This window comes from Malus sylvestris, chromosome 1 (genome assembly GCF_916048215.2).
Source record: "Malus sylvestris chromosome 1, drMalSylv7.2, whole genome shotgun sequence".
NCBI lineage: Eukaryota > Viridiplantae > Streptophyta > Magnoliopsida > Rosales > Rosaceae > Malus > Malus sylvestris.
This window is the reverse complement of record NC_062260.1, coordinates 28,476,819-28,499,057: the sequence shown is the minus strand read 5'-3', so window position 1 is coordinate 28,499,057 and position 22,239 is coordinate 28,476,819. Positions and strand designations below refer to the sequence as shown.

The 22,239-nt window shown below is 35.5% G+C and overlaps 2 protein-coding genes across 11 annotated transcripts; both read left to right on the top strand.

Annotated features, from left to right (window-relative positions):
- The first annotated feature begins 879 nt into the window (after positions 1-879).
- On the top strand, positions 880-4,738 carry LOC126617472 (uncharacterized). Of its 8 annotated transcripts, none has more exons than XM_050285591.1 (2): positions 880-1,040; positions 1,986-4,738. In XM_050285591.1, exon 2 carries the CDS (start codon positions 2,026-2,028, stop codon positions 4,411-4,413), a length of 2,388 nt encoding a protein of 795 aa, XP_050141548.1. In that variant the 5' UTR covers positions 880-1,040; positions 1,986-2,025; the 3' UTR covers positions 4,414-4,738. The 8 variants fall into 8 exon arrangements, with proteins under 8 accessions (XP_050141548.1, XP_050141553.1, XP_050141513.1 ...); XM_050285596.1 differs by having other exon boundaries at positions 880-1,044; positions 2,336-4,738; XM_050285556.1 differs by having other exon boundaries at positions 880-1,044; positions 1,991-4,738.
- Positions 4,739-10,677: 5,939 nt separating this feature from the next.
- On the top strand, positions 10,678-20,641 carry LOC126617526 (probable trehalose-phosphate phosphatase C). 3 transcript variants are annotated; one of them, XM_050285600.1, is made up of 11 exons: positions 10,678-10,837; positions 10,924-10,964; positions 18,560-18,772; positions 18,898-19,038; positions 19,131-19,202; positions 19,311-19,436; positions 19,552-19,605; positions 19,719-19,820; positions 19,915-19,992; positions 20,102-20,242; positions 20,333-20,641. In XM_050285600.1, exons 3-11 carry the CDS (start codon positions 18,566-18,568, stop codon positions 20,531-20,533), a joined length of 1,122 nt encoding a protein of 373 aa, XP_050141557.1. In that variant the 5' UTR covers positions 10,678-10,837; positions 10,924-10,964; positions 18,560-18,565; the 3' UTR covers positions 20,534-20,641. The 3 variants fall into 3 exon arrangements, with proteins under 3 accessions (XP_050141557.1, XP_050141556.1, XP_050141555.1); XM_050285599.1 differs by having other exon boundaries at positions 10,678-10,964; XM_050285598.1 differs by lacking the exons at positions 10,678-10,837; positions 10,924-10,964 and adding an exon at positions 18,445-18,475.
- The last annotated feature ends 1,598 nt before the right edge of the window (positions 20,642-22,239 follow it).

Sequence of the window (22,239 nt, the reverse complement as noted above, 5' to 3'; positions counted from 1 at the left end):
ATTAAATTTATTTAAATTAGGGAAGAGAGATATGACCGTAGAACGTTAAATGCAAAAACGAATACTCTTAACTAATCGAATTACATACTATTTACCAAATGAAATTTGGTTTACAGTTGGAAGAGTGCATACTAACCTATGCTTAAAATTATAATATGACTAAATGTTAATGTTTTATTGATATTTAATTATCTTATTTCTTAAAAATGTAATTTATATATATATATATATATAATGTAATTTAATCATTTAAAATTTAAGAATGTTTGGAATGTAACATTTATCCACATTATTGGCAAGAGTTAGTCTTTTTCTTGCCAACCCAATTGCATATAAAATTTGTGTGTACCATATGTTAAAAAACAAATTAAAGAACTAAAGAAATATGGTAGTTGCATATTTTTTTAATTAAACTAAATTTCTACCCACTAAACGGAACACGGTCGCAGTACGTTTCTTAAAAGTTAATATACACGTTGAGAATCGAATTCAAGACATGTTTCGATTATAATTTTAGTTCTCTCACATGTACAATGTCTGGCATCCATCTGGCGTGACGATTCTCTTACATCTAGAATGTGTCATTCATCTGGTGTAAATCTTACGCCGAGGTTAAAACTTAACCCTAGTTAGTCTTCTATTTGGCGTAACGGTTCTCTTACATCTAAAATGTACGGTGACCATCTAGCGTAAACCTTACATTGACTTAACCCTAGTTAGTTTTCCGTCTGGCGTAACGGTTCTTTTATATCTAGAACGTGTGGCGTCCATCTAGCGTAAATCTTACGCCGAGGTTAAAACTTAACCCTAGTTAATCTTCTTGGGTTAAATCAAACCACTATATAATCTAAACAATACTAGAGCCTAGAGGCACCAAAACGCGTCCCTACTTTTTCCCTAAAAATTTTCAATTTTTAAATCTGCAATTAAGAAATTTCTCTAGGGGTCCAGGGGCTAATGGGTCAGTGTCAGTGTACCTGGCGTTGATGGTCGTCTCAGAATCAAACTCCTTCAAGTCAGACTCGTCCTCTTCCTTCTTTGTGGGTAATCACTTTTTCTCGTCAATTTTCGCTTTTGCTAACTGCTTTTCTGGTTTTGTTCAATTTTGGGAATTGGCACAGAGCTAGGGTTTGTAAGACCTTCTGAAATTTTTAAAGTGCTAAATTTCAGACCTTTCCCACTCAAAATATTGAAGGTTTATATCAGAAGTTCGGGCGGTGTTACTGAAACCCTAAAAGCTCTGTTTCTGTGAACCCGCACAGAATTCTGATCATTATTTTGTTGGGGACTTTTTCCTCCAAGTGGGTTTTGGGGATTTTTTTGGAGGGGTTTTTTTCTTGTTTTTTTCCCTCGAAAAGTTGGCTTTTTTATTTGTTGCATTTTGTTGATAATGTGACATGTTGTATGCATTTGGCGAAGCTTCATTAAGGTAATTTCTTGTTGAATTTCTTGTAATAATGTGCAATGGCGTGCCATATATGGCTTCATCAATTGGTTAGATCTGTTGGAAATTGTAGTGGAATTGTTGTGTTGGGGAGTTCTGTTGGTGTAGTTCCAAGTGTTTGATGAAAACGCATGCCTAGCCTTTGTAATGAAGCGGAATCCTTTCGTCCTTGAACGGGGAAGTCTGTGGTTCAAGTCGAAAGGCAGAGCTTAAGAATGCATTGCTAATTTGCTACGGCATCTATCGAGATTTGAAGTTAATTTAGTACATGATCTGTTTCTGTCAATAAAAGTGATACTTGTTTCTATTCAATGTGATGGGATTTCTTATTTTCTAAAGTTATGGCAAAGACTTGGTTTTGCTCGGTGTCGGTGGGGGAGGGTTTTAAATTCAGTATTCGAACAATGTTCATTTCGATATGAATTTTTTGTTTCTGCATCCAACTTTAAGTTTTTAGCATAACTGTATTGGGTATTATTTTTCTATTCAACAAGGGTTGTAGAATCTAATACTTTTTCTCATATTATGCTTACTGCTCTAGTTAAGTAAAGAGGAAGTGTACTGAGACTCTCAAGGAAACTATGGAGTGCAATAAAGATGATGCGGTCAAGGCTAAGGAACTTGCTGAGAAGAAGTTTGCAGAAAAAAATTATGCTAGTGCTAAGAAGTTTGTTTTGAAGGCTCTAAATTTGTATCCCGAGCTTGAGGGTCTCTCCCAAATGTTGACTATACTTGATGTTTACATCTCTTCGGAGAATAAAATTAATGGGGAAGCGGATTGGTATGGAGTACTTAGTGTTACTCCATATACTGATGATGAGACGATTAAGAAACAGTATAGAAAGTTGGCTTTCATGCTTCATCCTGATAAAAACAAGTCTTTTGGTGCAGAAGGCGCATTTAAGTTGGTTTCAGAGGCCTGGAGTTTGTTATCAGACAAGGCCAAGAGGGTAGCATGTAACCACAAGAGGAATGTACAAGGGTTTCAACAGGAAGCAGCGTCCCATACTGGGGGTCCGTCCGTGCAACCTAGTGCAAGCACCTTTCAAAATTCTATGAATAGTGTCAGGAAGACTGTAAAAACGTCTCAACAGGAAGCTGCACACTGTAGTGGAGGTCCGTCAACGCAACCTAGTGCAAGTACTTTTCAGAATGTTATGAATGCGAAGACCCAGCAACCTAGTGCAACTACCTTTCAGAATGTTACGAATGCAAAGACTAAGCAACATAGTGCAACTACCTTTCAGAATGTTATGAATGCAAGGACCCAGCATGGTCCCACCCTGATACCTTCGTATGCAAAAGCTGCTACTTTTTGGACTGTTTGCAACCATTGCAAAACTCATTATCAGTATGTCAGGATGTATCTTCGTCATCTTCTTGTCTGCCCTAATTGTAGGAATACTTTCTTGGCTGTAGAACTGGCTCCACCTGCGGAGCTTTTCAAGGCGTCCAAGAGCTCTTCTTCCCGGCAGCATCAGAATTCAAGACAACATGCTGCTGCTGGTAACTCAAATAGTTCTGGAAGACACTGCGCTGCAACTCAAAATGTGGGAGCTGGGGGGTCTTTGGGTCCTAATTCAAACAACAACACAAACTTAAACCAGGGCTCTATCTCCAAAATGACTAGTATCAGTAGCACGGTTGCATCGGGTCATGTTGCTGTGGACGGGGGTCAGCAGACAAGTGAGAATGTAAAGAGGGATGCAGAGCGGAGACAGTCAATTGCTGAATGGGAAAGGAGTCAAAATTTGAACGGAAATCCTTCATTGAAAAGGAGAAGAATGGATGATCCTCATTTGAAAGGCTATGATAAAAACAAGGCGAATCAAATGTCCATGGGAAATGGTGGAGCCGACTTGGGAGCTATATCTGAGTTGAGTAAAGGTAATGCTGGAACAAAAAGAATTTATGGTTTCTCTAGTACATACGATAGGCCTAAGGTCCTCAGAGAGGTTCCATATCCGGTAATAAAAAAAGCTTTGGTCGTGATGGCACTAACTTCAATTCGCAATTTTCTTGAGCGGAGCTCTGCAACTGAAGCAAAGCAGGCAAACAAAGAGCAAGAAACTGTGAAAGTAAATAAGAAACAGAAGAGCGTGGGAAATGTTGACACAAGTACAAACAGTGGTCCAAATGTAGAGGATAAGTCACCAATGCCGATCAACGTTCCAGATCCCGATTTTCATAATTTTGACTTGGATCGAACTGAAAGATCCTTTAGAGAGGACCAAGTTTGGGCTGCATATGATGATGATGGTATGCCTCGTTATTATGCTCGAATTCAGAAGGTGATCTCCTTGAGGCCGTTTAAGATGCGGATCAGTTGGCTCAACTCGAGAAGCAACAATGAATTGGGTCCGCTGAACTGGGTAGGTTCTGGTTTTGCTAAAACCTGTGGGGATTTCCGGCCTGGCAAATATGAAATTTCTGGTACTTTAAATTCTTTCTCAAGCAAGGTTAATTGGACAAAAGGCACACGAGGGGTGATTCGTGTATTTCCTACAAAGGGGGAAATCTGGGCTCTATATAGGAACTGGTCCCCTGATTGGAACCAGCATACCCCAGATGCAGTAATCAACAAATATGACATGGTGGAACTGCTCGATGACTTTACTGAGGAACACGGCGTGTCTGTTGCTCCTCTATCTAAGGTTGCTGGTTTTAAAACAGTGTTCCGTAAGCACACAGACCCCAAGGAAGTGAAGAGGATTCCTAAAGAGGAGATGTTCCGTTTCTCGCATCTGGTCCCTAGTCTCTTGCTTACTGGCGAAGAAGTGTATAATGCCCCAATGGGTTGTTGGGAATTGGATCCAGCAGCTCTCCCTTCGGAACTTTATCAAGTTATAACAGAAGTTCATGATGCACCAATGAAACAGAATGATGTTAAAACAGATGAAGAAATTCCAAAAACTCAACCAATGATGACCGACAACAGTGGTGCATGCCAAGTTGGCCAAGGAAACTGAAGCTATAAGCGCAGCACCCGTAGATTATGGACATTGCTAGAAGATAATACCGGTTGTCTGGATAGGTTTGGCCATTTTTGTTTATGCTAACCCTTTTTGTTTTTGCTAAGACCCGTTGCAAATGTACATGCTGCCGCATTATTTGCAGCAATTGGTTAGCAGGTTGGTGGTGATACCATCTTTTTTTTTGCATTTTTTGTGGAAAATGAAAGGTCAGATGGTCATTGGATTTTAGGAAAGTTGAAAACTTTTGTATACTCATGCCTGATCTCTCTGAAGATCAGTTTTATAATTGTAGTTTGGAAAATGAAGGTTATTTTGCATCTTTCAGTGGACTAGTTACTGCATTAATATTTGCTTTTTCATCTGTGAACTATGATTTGGCACACAGATACATCTTCTCTGTAGCGCCCGGCATTGACATGGCTTTCCGGTTGCCTCTGCCGGTTTTGTTGGTTTGGCGATCGGTTCCTCCCACACGGTTGGGTTATCGGACCGTGCCCGTCCCTTATCTGTAGTGGCTTTAGCAGGTTTGGAATGGACATCCTGGAAATCTTTTAGACTCAAACACGAGCCCACGCGCACACTGCACACTGCACACTGCACACTGCACATTTTTTCTGTTAAAAGCCCAATGCGTTTATCTCATTGCACGTTTACGACTACTTTTCGGCTTTAGATTAAATAAACCAAAAGAAAAATCAATTGATAACAGTAAACAAACAGAAAGAGATTGCGGAAATCGTATTCCTTTCTGAATCCTGACAAAGTGGGATATATTTGTTTTCGTATGGGGAAATCGACACGTACAATAATAGAAGTTCAATGCTCTACTCCACTTGTCAAAGAAAAAGAAAGGATTACGTATTTTTCAAAAAGAAAGAATGTGTGCGACTGCGTCAACACATATGGTCTAAAATATCATTGGATTCATCCGGAATTATCAATATTTTTCACCAACGATTACGTATTTGTAAAGATTTAACAATGTACCCTTACTGTCACGACAAAGTTACAACTTATATCGGCATAAGGAGTTAATCACAATTAGGTGTATTCTCGTCATCCATAGCATCATTCTCGTCATCTGTATTAGTCGAATCCAAGACTTCATTCAATTAAAGGAGAAAAATACCAACGCTGGTTGGTCGGATTTAAAAAAGAGTTTAATTAGAGATTTTGTCTGTGTGTAAGAATTCGGGAAGGAGGCTTTGAATACTGGCGTGTCTTCGTGCAAGAGTTACTTTACATACAGTCATCCATGCAACAATGCAAAGAAGTTTTACATTGCCTTGCATGAGACGGAGAACCTTCTATTTATATTATAAAATTGCTTTCATCACACTTTATAAGGTTTTGTCCTTTATAGAAAGTAATTGGAGTAATAGGCCTTGGAGAATACAATTGAGCTCACCCTTGGGGTTGGACTTTGGGGTGCACTAATTAATTGGTAATTAATATATAATTAATTATATTTAATATATATTTAATTATATTTAATATATATTTAATTATCAAAAGATGGGCATTGGCCCTTCGGGCTCTTGCGCTCTGAAAATTAAATTCTTTAATTAATTATTTTTAATTAATTTCGAATTTAATTAACTTAATTTTTATGAAAAGACTCATCATTTCAGATGAAGTCTGAGAGTTCAGAAAGAACGTAGAGCAAAGCACCCCTTCTGAGAAGATGCTTTCCAACAGATGTATCTCTTCTCCATACCTATTGCGAACAGGCTTAATCCCTCTATATATATATATATATATATATATACATTCGTCTGCATGACATTTAGAGTACAGAAAAGCATAAATCTCCTATAATCCATAACATTCTTACTGAGAGTACCACACAGAAATTCGCCAGAAGTTAAGTTTTCCGGTACTGGAATTCTAACTTGATCGTTGAATCCTAGTGAAGCAGACGTCCGTAGAACTACAAGCACTGAGTAGGGACGAAATTTCTGTTTCAAGGACATTGCGGTATGCAAGCCTCGATCATCAATTTTTCTGTTTAAATTTATTTCGTCGTTCATACTCTGTTCAATAATTTTTATATTCGCATTTATTGTTTATTAGCATATATATAATTAAATCATGGATTGTTGACATACACCAACAATATGGTTCACATTCAAGGAACTTGCTTATTCTTGTCGATGAACAATTGAACAACTAAAAGCTAGAGGCATTGAGCAAATTACTCATGCCTGTTCTCTCTGACGATCAGTTTTATAACTGTAAGATTGTTTGGCATCGTGGGTTTTAACTTTTATTTACGTCTTTCAGTTGACTAGTTACTGCAGTAATATTTACCTTTTCATCTGTGAACTATATATGGTCTGGCACACAGATACATCTTCTCTGTAGCGCTGGGCATTCTTACCCAAAAACCACGAAATTGGCTGAACCGACATGGCTTTCCGGTTGCTTCTGCCGGTTTTGTTCGTTGGCGACCAGTTCTTCTCACACGGTTGGGTTATCGAATCGTGCCCATCCCTTATCTGTTGTGACTTGGCAGGTTTGGAATGTGCGTCCTGGAAATCTTTGACTCAAATGCAAGCCCACGCGCACACTGCACATTTTTTTTCTGTTAAAAACCCAATGATCTTTTTCTCATTGCACATTTATGCGTATTTTTCGTCCTTAGATCAAATAAATCAATTGCAAAAATAAACAAAGACGTGTAGAAGCAGAAAGATTGCGGAAATCATCTTCCTGAATCCTGACAAAGTGGGATATATTTGTACTGGTATCAGGAGTCATCAAGTAAAGTGCTAAGCAGCGAAGGACACGTACCAAAATAGAAGTTCAATGCTCTACTTGTCAATGAAAAAGAAAGGAAAAAAAAATAATCACATATAATTGACACCATGTAAATTTTGACTGAACACAAACATTTGCATCTGCTATCGAATGTGTGTGACTGTGTGTCTACGTACATGGTCTAAAATATTATTGGATTCATCGGAAATTATCAATATTTTCACCCACGATTATGTATTTGTAAAGATTTCACAATGTATTATGACACAACGACGTTAGAAATTATATCCACATAAGGCGTTAATCACAATTAGGTATATAACTCATCTCTTGTATCATTCTCGTCATTCATGTCAGTCGATTTCGAGACTTCAAACAACAACAAAAAAATCTTATCTCACTAAGTGGGGTCGGCTAAATGAATTCTAAAACTGTGCTCGATTTTGAGCTAAGTATTTCGTTCGTAAGGATTACATAAATAATATGCATACACAAACATGCATACGATGACAAAACAAAAAGGAAATAGGATTACACAGACCATGCCTCTGTGCAGCAAACAAGTACAACATGCATTTATGCAATATAAGTTTTACGTGAAACTTACTTGAAGAAGCCATTGCAAAATTAGTTCGTCTTGTACTTTCAGTACTTCAAAATATCTCTCTGCTGTGAATACGGTTTAGCGTATTTTGAGAGATTGGGGGTATGGAAGCATGAACATAACCATAGTATTTATACCATTAGGGTTTTCATCACAGTCGGCCTATTATTGGTTGTGAAAACCAAACCCTATCACTTGAGTGTTTAAGTCCCACCATGATTCTATATCTTCATAGTGAAATCTATCCGATTTCTTTAAGATCAATTGCAAAGGATAAGACTCCATAATCCTTATTTCATTAGGATTATCAGATCACTTAAGTTGTTAACAACCCGATAGACAAGTGGCCTACAACATAAGTAATCCAATACAGCATTCATTGTCATTCACAACCTTACATCGTTAGCTCTTAGTACTCCATGTTTTTTCTTATAATCTATTTCCAAGTCTTCCTAAGTTCATCTACCATTTTTGTCTTGAGCCTCAATCTCATAATTGCATCTTCGAACGCGAGCATCTATAGGTCTTTAGTTGACATGTCCAAACCACTTTAACTAATTTTCTCTTATCTTATCTTCAATTGCGGTCACTTCTATTTTACCTCATATATCATCGTTATTAATCATATCCTTTTTGGTGCACCCACACATTCAAGCCCCAACTAAAAAGAGACAAATACCACCAAATTAAAGGCTAATTAGTCGGATATTTAGAAAATAGTTAATTAGTGATTTTGTCTTTGTCTTTGTCTTTGTCTTTGTGTGTAAGGATTCAGGAAGGAGACTTTGACTCTCAATACTGCGTGTATTCGCGTAAGAGTTGCATTACATACAGTCATCCAAGCAACGATGCAAATAAGCTTTGCATTGCCTTGCATGAGACGGAGAATCTTATATGCGTGTATATATATAAATATACAGAAGAGGACGACCAATATATGAATAATTTATGAACATCTGGGTTGATTTTCATCGTCAAGTCATGTGGGTCGAAGGCCATGCAAATGCCGGCAGCTCCTGAAAATTCTAAAGTCCAAGGAAGGTTCACACGAAAATTCCACCATGAATGTCGAACCGGAATCATCATATACAATTTATAATTTGTATGGTCCACATACAAGGGACTTGCTACTAGCTTATTCTTTTTCAGAAACAATTGAACGAATAAAAACTAGAGGAATTGAGCAAATTACTTACACATTCATACGTGGACTCCTGTACTTTAGTATAATATTCTACCTTTTTTGTCAGAAACAAAAATTAAATTATACATCAATATGCCATTTAGTAATACGTAATACGATCTAGTGGTATTCATATTCACTTATAGGTGAAAGCCTGAAAGGTCTTAGATTCATAAATCGTAAATGATGAGTTCAATACCAATTTATTTTTTTCGCATTAATATATTAGGTCATTCTAGGAGACATACGTTAGGTCTAGTACCCCATGGGCAACCACCACATGGTGGCTCAGTGAGTTAGTGGTTTGAGACGAATTTCATGTCTGTATTTCACATGACATGTTCTAAGTTCGATTCCTGGTACTGGTAAATCACATGATATAGGGCTGTTTGTGTAACTTTATCATGTATATTGAACTGGATACTACTAATTTTATTGTAATTTTCTGTCTAATTTTTTTTTGTCGACGTAGAATAAGCCCCCACGGTGAATGCCAAACCTAATCTTGTATATTGCCATCTCTATCTCCTTGTCATGGTCGTACATAATTTGTTTCTCAATAACTTAATTTGGAATTCACGGACGAAATAGGCATTCAAAACATAAGAAATTAGTAGGTCAAACATTAACATTAAATACTCCTACAACTCAAGGTTTTTTTTTTTTTTTTGAACAAATGATACTAGGAGTGGACTTAGCCTCACAATGGGCCATATCACTTTGTTTAAAATAAATAAATAAATAAAAAGAAAAAAAAGTGAATTTGTAGAATCACGGTGATGACATTACTGCACGGAGTAGGATTCTCTCCCTTCCAAATTCTTTTGTCTCTCCTTGGAGGGAGAGAATCCTACTCCTTAATGCACCTATCAATCCAGGCAATCACGGCTTTAAAATTCTCGATTAGAAAATCATGATGAGTAATGAGACTTTATTATTACATGGTATAATTAAATACAATGAATACTCACATATAAGAGAAGATTACGATTTAATTACATACCAAAAAAGAAGATTACGGTATTATACTTTGTTTGTGTATGTATATAGCTGGTACATGCGACTAGGTTAATAGCTCTCATTATTTCTCTCGATTTTTTTTATAAGGATCGGGAACATTAGCCACGTGGTATATTATTCCACGTGTTATAATATTGAGAAGTCGGTGCTCTGCACTCTCATTCAAGTCTCAATTCCCATATTATAAATTTAATTAATGTATCTCAAATGATTTAGGGAAATATGAAAAGTACCTTGCGCCTATTTTTGTGTAGAGAAATGCTAATGGGATTCTCTTAAAATGAGACTTCTCATGAATTTTCTGTTACCTTACAATTTAGCGTCAATTCTTGTATCAATATTATAAAATATTGTTGCAAAAAACATTAGCGACAAAGAGTCCCTAAAGAATCTCACCTTCGAGAGAGTATCATTAGCATTTCTCTTTGGTGTAAGCAGTTAATTGATTAAAGTCCAACAAATTAGAAGACTCCCTCAAATAAAAAAGTGGGGTTGGGGTAAATTTTGTTGTTGGAGGAAGTTGTAATGCAATGCGAGACTGAACCCATATATGTATATCATGTGGCATACATCCACGTCTCCTTTTGTCCTTACAAATAAACCCTCCCTTCTCCTCCTCCTCCTTCCCCTCCCCCGCCCCCTCCTCTCCCTCCTCTCCCTCCTCTCCCTCTATAAATAAAACCCCCTCCCCGCTTTCCTCATCCCTCCTTTCATCCTCCTCCCCCTCCCCCTCTCTCACATTGAACCTCTCTCAGCCTCCCTCTCTCTCTTTCCCCACCCCCTTTCTCTCTCTCTCTCTCTCTGAAAACTCCTTTTATTTCTTCACCTCCATCCTGCTCCTTACTCGCTAGGTACCACCCCCCCCGCCCTTTTCTCTCTCTCTCTCTCTGAAGACTCCTTTTATTTATTCACCTCCATCCTGCTCCTTACTCGCTAGGCTAGGAAACTACAAGCTCTAGGCAACGAAGATTTCATTAGGTGAGTCTTTCTTTGCTTACATTCCCGTACTTTGATTTCATTATTCATTATTATGTTATCACGTTTTTATTAGGAAAAGAAAATCAAAACTGAAGACCTGAGTGCAAATTTAAATACCCGTTAACCAACTAAGCTATGAAACTTACAAAACTTTGTTATCAAATTTATTATTTATATTGTTTCGTGTATGTTTTGGTCTCGTAGAATGTTGTAATTCAAATTGGTGTTTGAACAATTTACTCGTTGATTTAATATTCTTTTTGTGTGTTGAAGTTTTGAATTTATTTATTTTGCTCAATTATTATTTAAAAGTCAAAGTTTTCGGTTTTTACGGTTTTTTTTTAATGGAGAACTCAGCGGTCGAACAAGAAAGCGGTTGGTGGTCGTTTCGTCTGACCTCCACCTCCTAATCAATTTAATTGTATTTCGGTCCTAATCAATTATTCGTTTGACCTCCAACTTTAAAATAGATCATAAATTTTGTTTTGTTTTTTTTATTTTTTTTAAGATTTCTAGGACGCAAAATTAAACATTTGCTGGCAATATGGCCACAACATCTTTCTGGTATTTTCCTTTTATTTTAAAATTTTAGTGTGATATAATATTTGTATTTTTTGTGTGTTATATATGTATACATATAGATTAGAATCCGAGACAACACGTTATTTACTCACATTTTAACACCTATTTTTAGGGTCTGCTTTGTTATGTATTCCAGTGAACCGTCTATATTTTAATACATCATTCATAAATCATCCTTGCAAAAAGTTAGACAAATCTAAAATCAGTAAGTCATTCATGTTTAATAAATAAAATAGACGAATAGGGTTCTACAAAAAACACTAAATTTAATACAATATTCATATATGATTTAGGAATTGGGTGATTTTTGGAAGATATAATATTTGAGGTAAAACATAAAAGATAGTCGGCGTTTGAATCGTTGAAATACATTACGAATATGTCCAACAAATGTTTCTCATAATTATATTTGGCAGAGATGAAATTTGAAGTAAAGATCGACAGATGTGTGTCAAAATGTATATTTGAATTATATTTATATATTAGTAGATCATTTACATAAGCAATTGATTGCTTGTTTTATTGTTTGTTTACATAAACAAATGCTTGCTTGTATTATTTGTATCTTGACTATGTTAGCTAGCTTGTTCGATTTGCTAGTATACCCAGAACCGTTGGAAATTTAGAACAAACATAATTTGTTTTATGTTTTTTCCATTTTATATTTATTGCATCTTTCATAGATGAATTATCTTGGAAGATTTTTTGTGGAAATTATTCTGGAAAAAGATAGTTTTAGCCCAGTTTTCTAGAATTTTTATAACCTTATTCATAATTGAGGGGTTCTCAAGAGAATTCGGGCGTGAATGAATGTTTGAGTAATGTTAATGGAGGCTCGAGTGACTATATTCCTAAATGTTGAGAAGATAGTTATGAGTTTTTAGGTATACTAACAAGGAAAGTAATTTTTTATAATTTTTTATATATTTATATTTAATTTTAATCCTTAATTTATCCAATTTAGTGCTCGTAAAAAAAAGGTGGGAAAATTATTTTGATGTTAACAACATGATTAGTTTTTCCACTTTGTCAAGATTTGTTTATGTGGGGTCCTAAGTGCTTGCTTTTTCTTTTTTCTTTGAAGTCCTCTCTTTTCTCTTTCAAACATACTTTGAAAGGTCTGGTCTACGTATTTCACAACAGAATAAGGTTTGGTCGGTACTTGATCTGTAAATTATTGAAAGTGAGAATGCCAGGTAGAAAAATTAACACTTTGCATGTATGCTTCATATAAAGTTTTGCTTCTTGAAACTATTATTTTTATTGTCAATTAATTGTATAAAGAATTCAACTCTTAAATTAGAACTAGTAAAGCTTCCTATAAGTTCTCATATGTTCTAGTTTCAATGTTTGAATATTTAAACATACAAGTCCCATTATTGGGTCTCTTTTCCTCAGTACAAAACGATGAAATGCACATCATATGACCTACACGAAACGCGTCGCACACAAAGTCATACGAACTGACCATCTTTTCACTTTTTAAATAGAGAAATATTATTCCTCAAGAACACTAGTTTTGTCGTCTAATTAGCATAATTATATATCTAATTAGCTGCTAATATTATTTATAGCACTTTCATTTCACTTCCTGGTAGTTTCATTGTGACTTGGACAGTTCGTCCTATTCGACATGTCTGGTTCTAAATTCTGAATACTACAGCTGCCATTTTCTCTTCTCCAATCTTTGTTTTAGACGTGGCCTCTGTATACAACCAAAACGTACAAAGCTTGTCGATCCAGTCGACAAGTTAAAGTTGTTCTCTATATATATTTGCATCCATGGCTTTCCCCATATTTCCAACATTTGAACTTTAGGTTAGGAAAAGTCAAGGGTTCAAACCCTCTTTTAAAAAACAATTGATATGTAATTTTCTGAAACTTAAAGGGCCATGTCAGTTGAACCAAAGAAGTAAAATTAATTAGGAGTGGTCAATTGTTGCTTATTTGGATACACGTGTGTCCCACGGCAGTTTTGGGAGTGCATTTTCGTTATGTTCAGGACATGATCACATAGAATAATCATTTAACTTCGTTTATAACACTTGAATTTGTTTTACTTTTAATTAATATATATTATTAGTATGGCATATCACTTATGCCCATTACCCTTATTTAATCATAAAATAGTACACTACGTGACTTGTTTGCTTTTCATAAATGTTTAATGAAATTTTGTTTTAAGGCTTATTTTTTGTATGCCCCTAGAACTCAACACTAATTTCATATTGCTTTCTGAAATTTAAATATTATAATTAGCCTCTTAAACTCAATTTTCACTTCACTTTGCAAGATTTCGTCAATTCCATCAGTAAATTTTGTTAAATATCCTACATGGCATGAGTGAAGCCCACTAGCTTGATGACATGTTTGCCACGTGGCTACCCAGTTGCCACCTCATCTCCTAACTCGAAAGAACGCATCCTCTTTCATCATTGCCATATGGTGATATTTAAGTTTTTAAAGGGCAAAATGTGATTAGAGTCGACTTTCAAAGGGGCATAAAAAAAAAATTAAACTGATGAAAAGTTATCAAAAACTTTAGTTTTAATGAAAATGACAAAATTAAAATGTAAGTTAATAGTACCAGGTGTTAGATCCCACATCGTCCAGGGGTGTGGATCATGTAAGCCTTATATGTATATTGTCATCTCTACCTAGTACGAGGCATTTTGGGAGCTCACTAGCTTCATGTTCCATCGGAACTCCGAAGTTAAGCAAGTTTAGGTGAGAGCATTTCTAGGATGGGTGATCCAGTGGGAAGTTCTGCTCGCGTGAGTTCCCAGAAACAAAACCGTGAGGGTGTGATCGGGGCCCAAAGCGGACAATATCGTGCTACGGCGGAATCGAGCCCGGTATGTGACACCATGAGTGACTTTTCAAGGTAAAAATGTCATTTTCGTTAAAAGTGAACAGTATCGAGACCATTTAATTAAGAATCCCTAAAAAAAACTTGTTTTAATTTCTATCATCATGTGTGTTTTAAATAAGGGAACTTTAACGAAAAGCTCCTGGTACTGTTCACTTTAACGAAAAGTTTCAGGTACTGTTCACTTTAACGAAAAACTATATTTTAACACTAAAAAGTCAATCCTGGTATTATTCATTTTACTATTTATTTTGTCGTTATTTTTAAAACTCAAAGTTTTCAAGTCATTGTGATTAGTTTTCCTTTTAAATAAATAAATGGTGGACGTCCCACAACTACAAAAGGCTACAACCCTATGTTATTTTATCAACGACCTTTTTTATTCTGCATATTCAAAGAATTGTATTTGGTTTGTTCAAGTCAGTTGGTTATTTATAAAGTGGGTTTTGAGTCAGCTGAAGAACTTTAATAAACAAAAAAACGAATAAAGTATGTTCCCTGATTGATCTTGTATTAGTTAATTCGGTTACAGCATTAGTAGTAGGAAGATGAAGGAAAACATCGATCATGCCGGGCCCTCCTAATAATTTAGGGGTTGTGAGAATTCGTATTTTGAAAATATTTGTTTAATTATTATTATTTTGAAAAAGCTATTATTGTGTTCCTTATATAATATATTTGCTTCCTATATGTCCATCCACACATTTATATGATTATAAGTAAACTTGGCCACTACGGTTGCAGCGACCTCCTATCGCTATAAATAGGGAGCTCTGCCCCATTGTTTTTCCATAGTAAAAAGTAAGGCATCATGCAGAGCATGCATTTAGAGTGTCACGTGTAGAAAAGAAAGTAAGAGAGTTTAGGTGTCAGTGGCTTGTCAAGGTTCAAGCTATCTATCTATCGAGGTAAGTGGTTTATATACTATGTCGTAAAACTTCTTATTTATGATACATGTGAAAACCATGAGCTATATCATGGAGTTTTCTCTATTTTCAAGTCAAGCATGTTTAGTTTGGAAAATTCCTTTCAGAGTTATTATATATCTGATTAGTGGATTGTTGAGGGAGCATGAGAACTTTTTTGTTGCTTTATGATCTTAAGGATAAATGTAAACTGTACACAAAGACATCAGGGCAAAAAAAGCCATTAAGGGTCACGTGGTGAGTTATATTTGATGAAGGGTATAATAAACACGTACAGAAATGATGTGATGAAATTATGTGGTATGTGATTTTATATAAGTACTTTATTTTTTAGAGTGTGTAAAACTATGTTGCTTGATGACGTATTGAATATTTTATTCACTGGCCAGCGGTGGGTGTTGTTCACCCATCACCTTTTTATTTTATAAATGAGTTATTTAGCAATATATGGACTAGACGAGCTGAGTTTGTGTTAGACTGGGACTTAAGGGTTTTCTTTCATTTTTGTACAATTGTAAGGTTTTGGGATTGTATGAATAAGAAGATTTTATTTTTTCACCTTTATTTCAGCATTTTTATTTTATTTACGCGGGGTTCACTAACCTCCGATCCGGGTATGGTAGGGGTGTATCCAATTGAGATTCTAATCGATTTTAAAAGATTTTGAAATTCAAGTGTATTTAATTAAGATTTTAAATGCTATTGTCAAACTCTGTTGGTATTTAATCTTGATTTAAATGAGTATGTTAAAATTTGGTGATATTCAATCTTGAGTTTTTTAAAATGTTTCAAAATCTGGTTTTTAGTGGATTCTAGAGTGAAACATATAAATACCAAAAACCTTCACAAATCATACCTTGACCGTTATACCTCTAAAATTCATCGTGATTCCTCCCCCTACAAAATATGAGATGGCTTGGATATGAACAAACTCTTCTTCTAAGCAGACATATAAAGGTAACACGCCCAGAAATACGCAGACTTCATTTTTTTTCCATTCTTCTATCTTCTCTGTATGGTCAAATTTTTTTATTGTTTCTCTTCAAGGAAGGAAGACCACTAGTGATCAGCGATTTTCCTATCTTCTCCTCATGGCCAATTTATTTTTTGTTTTGAGAACCCTAAAATCCCAATTCAACTCAATCGAATTATAATCTTCAATTTCCTTGCCTGATATTATTTTTGTTTGTTCGTTCAATTTCCTTAATTACCTGATCTTGGTGTGCCATAATTAATCACCCAAATATATGTTGTACTTGCCAACACTACTCCCCTTCATCACCGTAGAAATCTTCCTTTCTTTTCTACTTTTCTTTTTATCATCTTCAATGTGATTTTTGGCATCCATTGGAGTATAATTCCATTAAAATTCATCAAAACCTCAAATTCCATGGGAGTCTATATTTCCATTAATTAGCTAGCCAGCAATGATATTCTTATACCATGAATGCATGTTGTTTCACGTGTATTGTGAACTTCAGAAACATGAACTGATCAACGTGCAAGTGTCCTACTCTTTCAAACCATGAACCTTTCAAGAAACATTCTTGAATTCGTTGGTTGTCTTCTTAGTTTGATCGCCCATGTAAGTTCTAGTATGTTCCCAGATTTTCAGTTGTCAGATTTTAGTTATTAGATCTTTAATGGTGTATAGTATACCGAAGTATATTTGAATCCTCGATCAATCATTCCTAAATTTATAGGATTTTCACTTGGCTAACATACCTAATTCTGCCCAGTCTCGTCCAATTTTTCCCTAAAAAGTACACTATTGCGTTCTCCTTGAATATTTGATTTTGATCATGTATTTGCACTGCGTATTCTCAGAAATTTTTTTTTGGTTGAAAACAACTGTACTAATTAGTACTGTAGTCATATTATTTTGAAACAGATATAAGTTAACAATTTATATTATGATTCGATACCTATCAGTTGGGTAGTAGTTCAGTCGGAATGAGGCAAGATGAGAGTTAGGGTAGGGTCCAAAAAACCAACCATATATTTTACAAAAAAATCGTTTTATATACATGTGGTGTCATCATCTGAATCAGCCAGATTGATGACTCACCCTGGGACAAACCTTTAGGTTTTACATGTAACGTCAAGTCACCAAATCTAATTATTCAGACACTAAATCGGTCATCTTGTTCTTGTTTTGTTGTGTCTTTTCTCCACGAAAAGATGTTATCGATCACTTGAAAATGACATTATGTAGCTCCATTTGAAAAGAAAAAGGTGTTTTAACCGGAAACGACCTTAATCTTTTTAAATTATACACACATATTAATATTTAATTTGATCATTCTGTTCTAGCACACTGAAATTAGCTACACAAGTACTTTCAAATTAGCCTAATTGATTAAGAAATCAGTTTTGACCGTATTTAATTATCCTTGTAGCTTGCTTTTCGTGTGAAAATATGACCATACTAATTGTTTAGCAAGTCAAATGAGAACTATTTGTTTCAAACTAGTTAAGCACGCCAACCACATTCTAAATAATATTTTTTCAATATTCGGAAAGATGGTTCCCTTTTTACTCTTAGGATTTTACTAATATCTTTACAACTTCTTTTGATAATAAACTGCATCAAGAAAAGCTGATTTGAAAAACCGGGATGGGCCGTGGATTGTGCCAAGTCCTGTCATCTAACAACAACAAAGTCTTATCTCTTAAGTGAGGTTGGCTGTATGAATCTTAAAACGTCACTGCCTTAAGTTCTATGTCAAGTCTTCTATTAGCTCCAAGTACTCCATGTCTTTTCTTAGAGTCTTTTTCCAAATCTTTTTCCAAGTCTTCTTAAGTCTTCATCTACCATTTTTGTTCTGATCCTCTATCTCATAATTGCATCTGCTAATTGGAGCACTTGAAGGTCTTCAATTCAAGTCCTGTCATATGTCAAAATAAAAAAGGAGAGGATAACGCGAATGACTTTGACCTAATAGGTGGCAAAAAGAAAAACAATGTCTTGCTAGAAGCGAAAGGGTTCTGGACCCAGGAAAAGCTAAGAGGATCTCAGTTTCCTTAACTTATAGAACTATGTTTTAAGATCATATATAAAGGAATTCAGTTCATCTATTCTTTGTAAGTTCGAATTGTTTAATTTTCTCTACCTCATAACCTTGTTAAAAATGGTAAAGTTTGGTTTATATAATTGTGTGACACTCTTTCTTATATATAGCCTCATCATATTTTCGTTTGGGATTGTACGAGAATAGGTGAACATGACAAACTCGGCGAAGCTGAACCGGACAATGGGACTCCAAAGGTCATCAACTTCCAATAAGCAGAAGGTGCAACCCATCACGAAAGTAGTTAAGAATGACGAGAACAGTGTCGATCTTTCCTTAGCATCAATCACCTCAAACTTGCATGATATCTCTACCCCTAATGGACCAATCTCCTCAGATTTAGCTTATAATTCATGGGTGGTACGTTTTAGCCATTTGGACTGAGTTGATGATGATCTTATGACAATGCTTACTATATACCATTGCTTTCATTATCCCTGTTCTTTTTTATTTTATAATTTATTTTCGGGGGCTTATATGTTTAGGCCGAGCACCCTTCTGCATTAGGCTCATTTGATCGGATGATGAAAGCAGCAAAAGGGAAGCGGGTGGTTGTTTTCCTAGACTACGATGGGACCCTTTCACCAATTGTTGATGATCCTGATCGTGCCTTCATGTCTGATGAGGTACAATCTTTAATTTTCTTGATAACAAGATTCCTATCTTTACACGGCTCAATCCACCCTAACTATATTGACTATGTTCCATATGCCGGCAGATGCGTGCAGCAGTGCGGGAAGTTGCCAAGTATTTTCCAACGGCAGTAATTAGTGGAAGGAGTAGAGATAAGGTAATGAATAAGTCTAACATCAGTATGATCTCGAGCAAATTTGAGATATTCATCAATAAACAATGTGTTGCACATAAAATAATTTTCTCATTTAATTTGGTTCTACAGGTAAAAGAATTTGTACAGTTAAGTAATGTATATTATGCTGGAAGCCATGGGATGGATATATTGGTCCCAACAGGGCCACTAAATCCCTGTGATGCCAAGAACCACACTGCAGCCATTGATAAAAAGGTCAGTGATCACTGATCAGTCTAGTTCTATGGACTGGCGCAGCCCTAATGTGTGTGTGTGTGTGTGTGTGTGTGGCTTGGTCAATAACAACACAGTAGTACTATTAACGTTGCAGGAGAGTGACGTTCTCTTTCAACCTGCTAAAAGATTTCTGCCTGCAATCCAAGAGGTTAGCTAACAAGAAATTTAAATGTGCCTTGTGTTTAGTTGGACATACAGAATTCAGATGCGCCTGTGTTTTTTACACAAGAAATTTCATGTACGTTTTAATTGGAAATGCAGATACGAACACTGTTAGAGGAGATAACCAGGAAAGTAGAAGGTGCTAGGGTAGAGGACAACAGATTCTGCATTTCTGTTCATTTCCGCAAGGTCCGGGATGAGGTAATTAATTAAGAACATTCAAATTAGCTCTCTATCATATCAATCCTGTATTTGATCTTCATTGATTTGATAAGTGATGTATGTACAATTGTAGGATTATGACATATTAGAAGCAAAGGTGAAGTACGTACTTAAAAACTATCCCGAATTTCATCTCACCTTGGGCAAAAAGGTAGGGTATATATAAATTTCCTAAGAAATTCTTCCTTGTAATAAGTTATAACTTGCGTACATATTGTTTTATCAATAACATGTCTTCATTTGCATCTTTATATATTCAGGTCTTGGAAGTACGGCCATCCATAGAATGGAACAAAGGTCATGCCCTAGAATATATACTTGACACTCTTGGATTCAGCAGTTCCAGTGACGTCCTCCCGCTGTACATTGGGGACGATCGGACTGATGAAGATGCTTTCAAGGTACGTACGACATAGTACTGTTTGATAAATTTTCATACTTGCAGTTAGTTTTGTGGATTCATTCTAGCTACTTGTTGCGCATACATACAGGTGATACGAAGTAGAGGACTAGGGTTTCCGATAATTGTGTCTTCAACCCCGAAGGATACCAAAGCTTGCTATTCCCTGCACGATCCGTCAGAAGTTTTAACTTTCTTGTTGCGGCTTGCAAGGTGGAGAAAAGAGTCTTCTTCTAGCAGGTCACTTGCTCAAATTTGGGGTCCTGGGAATTTACCTAGATCAGTCAATTAACTAGATTTTGTGCATAAACATTTAAGAAATATTATTAGGATTAAGGTCAGTATTTGTTATGGCCTTAACAACCCTAATATATATAGCTAAGTTATCGGTCGATGAAAATGAAGGAATAGAGTTACTTTTTGTTGTTGGAGAAGGCATAGAGTTTCACTGCTATGTTTTAGTCTGTTTCAGTGAAACTCTGGCCCATCCCCATGCATTTAACATACATACATACATATGTATGTGTGTGCTGTATCATGAAATATTGTGCATATACTGGTTAATATTGGAGTATTTTCATGGTATAGTTTTATCTATACATTAAACCGACATTTAACAGAAAAATCTCTTTTGAATTAAATTTGGACTAAACTACGTGGATTTAAATTCTAATTTTTTTACTATGCAAGCTATTTTCCTATTACTTTATCACTATGAGGACCGTTTATCTAATTTGGTTTTCAGCTGAATGGGGGCTCTAATAGAGACTTGGAACCCTTGAAGGCTCAAGGAAATATTTAAGATTGGGCCACGCCTTTTGGGTCTTGACTCATCAAAAAACAAGTTGACATGTTCTTTTCTATTTTTTGTTCATTAGAAAGAATGAATTATTGAATTAAGTTGACCAAATAATGAGAAATTGATTACATGATTAGCAACAACTATTACAAACTACAGTGTCCTACTTAAAAGCGATTATCCTATATATCACATCTCACCGCACATGCCAAAAGCAGAAGATAAGAACGAATAACAAGATTAGTAACAGAGAGAGAGAGAGAGAGAGAGAGACTTCATGACTAGGGAAAGGAGACTAAGTCCTATGGTGGCTTATACTCGACATGATTTTGTATGAAGTTTCATTAACGTCGGACACAAAAAATTTCAGTGACGATATAGCGAACTGTTCAATTCAAAAGTTTAGTCTAAACCTTTATAAATTTATAAAATAGGTAACTATAACAAAACGTCAATCTAATTGATTAATCATGTCCCGTCTCAACCGCGAAACGTATGCATCTACTATATTCTAGTCTACTTTATGTAACATTCTCAACCACATTTACCAGCTTTTATTTCTTTTACAAGAAGGGGGAAAAAGACTTCAAACTCCTGAATTCCTAGCAAAAAAAGATCCTCTTTTGAGCAACGTCTTTGAAGATGAATCTTTTGATTAGGTTTGTATAAAATAACTTTTAGTTTTTTCTTAATGTAGCAACAAAAACATGCTGATAAAGCGTTGTGACCTATTTTACTAAAAGGGTGCCACAAAGAGAGAGAAATGGAGAATGACTTGAGCGTGTGCTATCTCTCATGGCTTATGCCTTTATTTATAGTAAGCCAAGGAGGATTCTTTGCTATGCAAATAATACAATCATAAACGGATAATATCTTCTAGTATCCTAAATACAATCTCCTAATAAATTACACAATCACACATATTCTAAAATATATGTCACAACACTCTGCCTTAAGTGTATAACTACTCTCAAGTAGATAGTCATCAAATCTTCGGACAAATTTGTTGAATTATTTTGGAATTATACATGTTCTGATTTGAGCCTTTTGCAATTTGTATACTGGTGGATCGTGGATCCCATTGTTAGATATTAATGTTGGACAGTTCATAGAAGACCCGATTTAGGGTTCTTCCAAAATTTATTCAATTAACTTTTGTAACTCTTCTTGGGAAAATTGATTAAATACAAAGATACAAA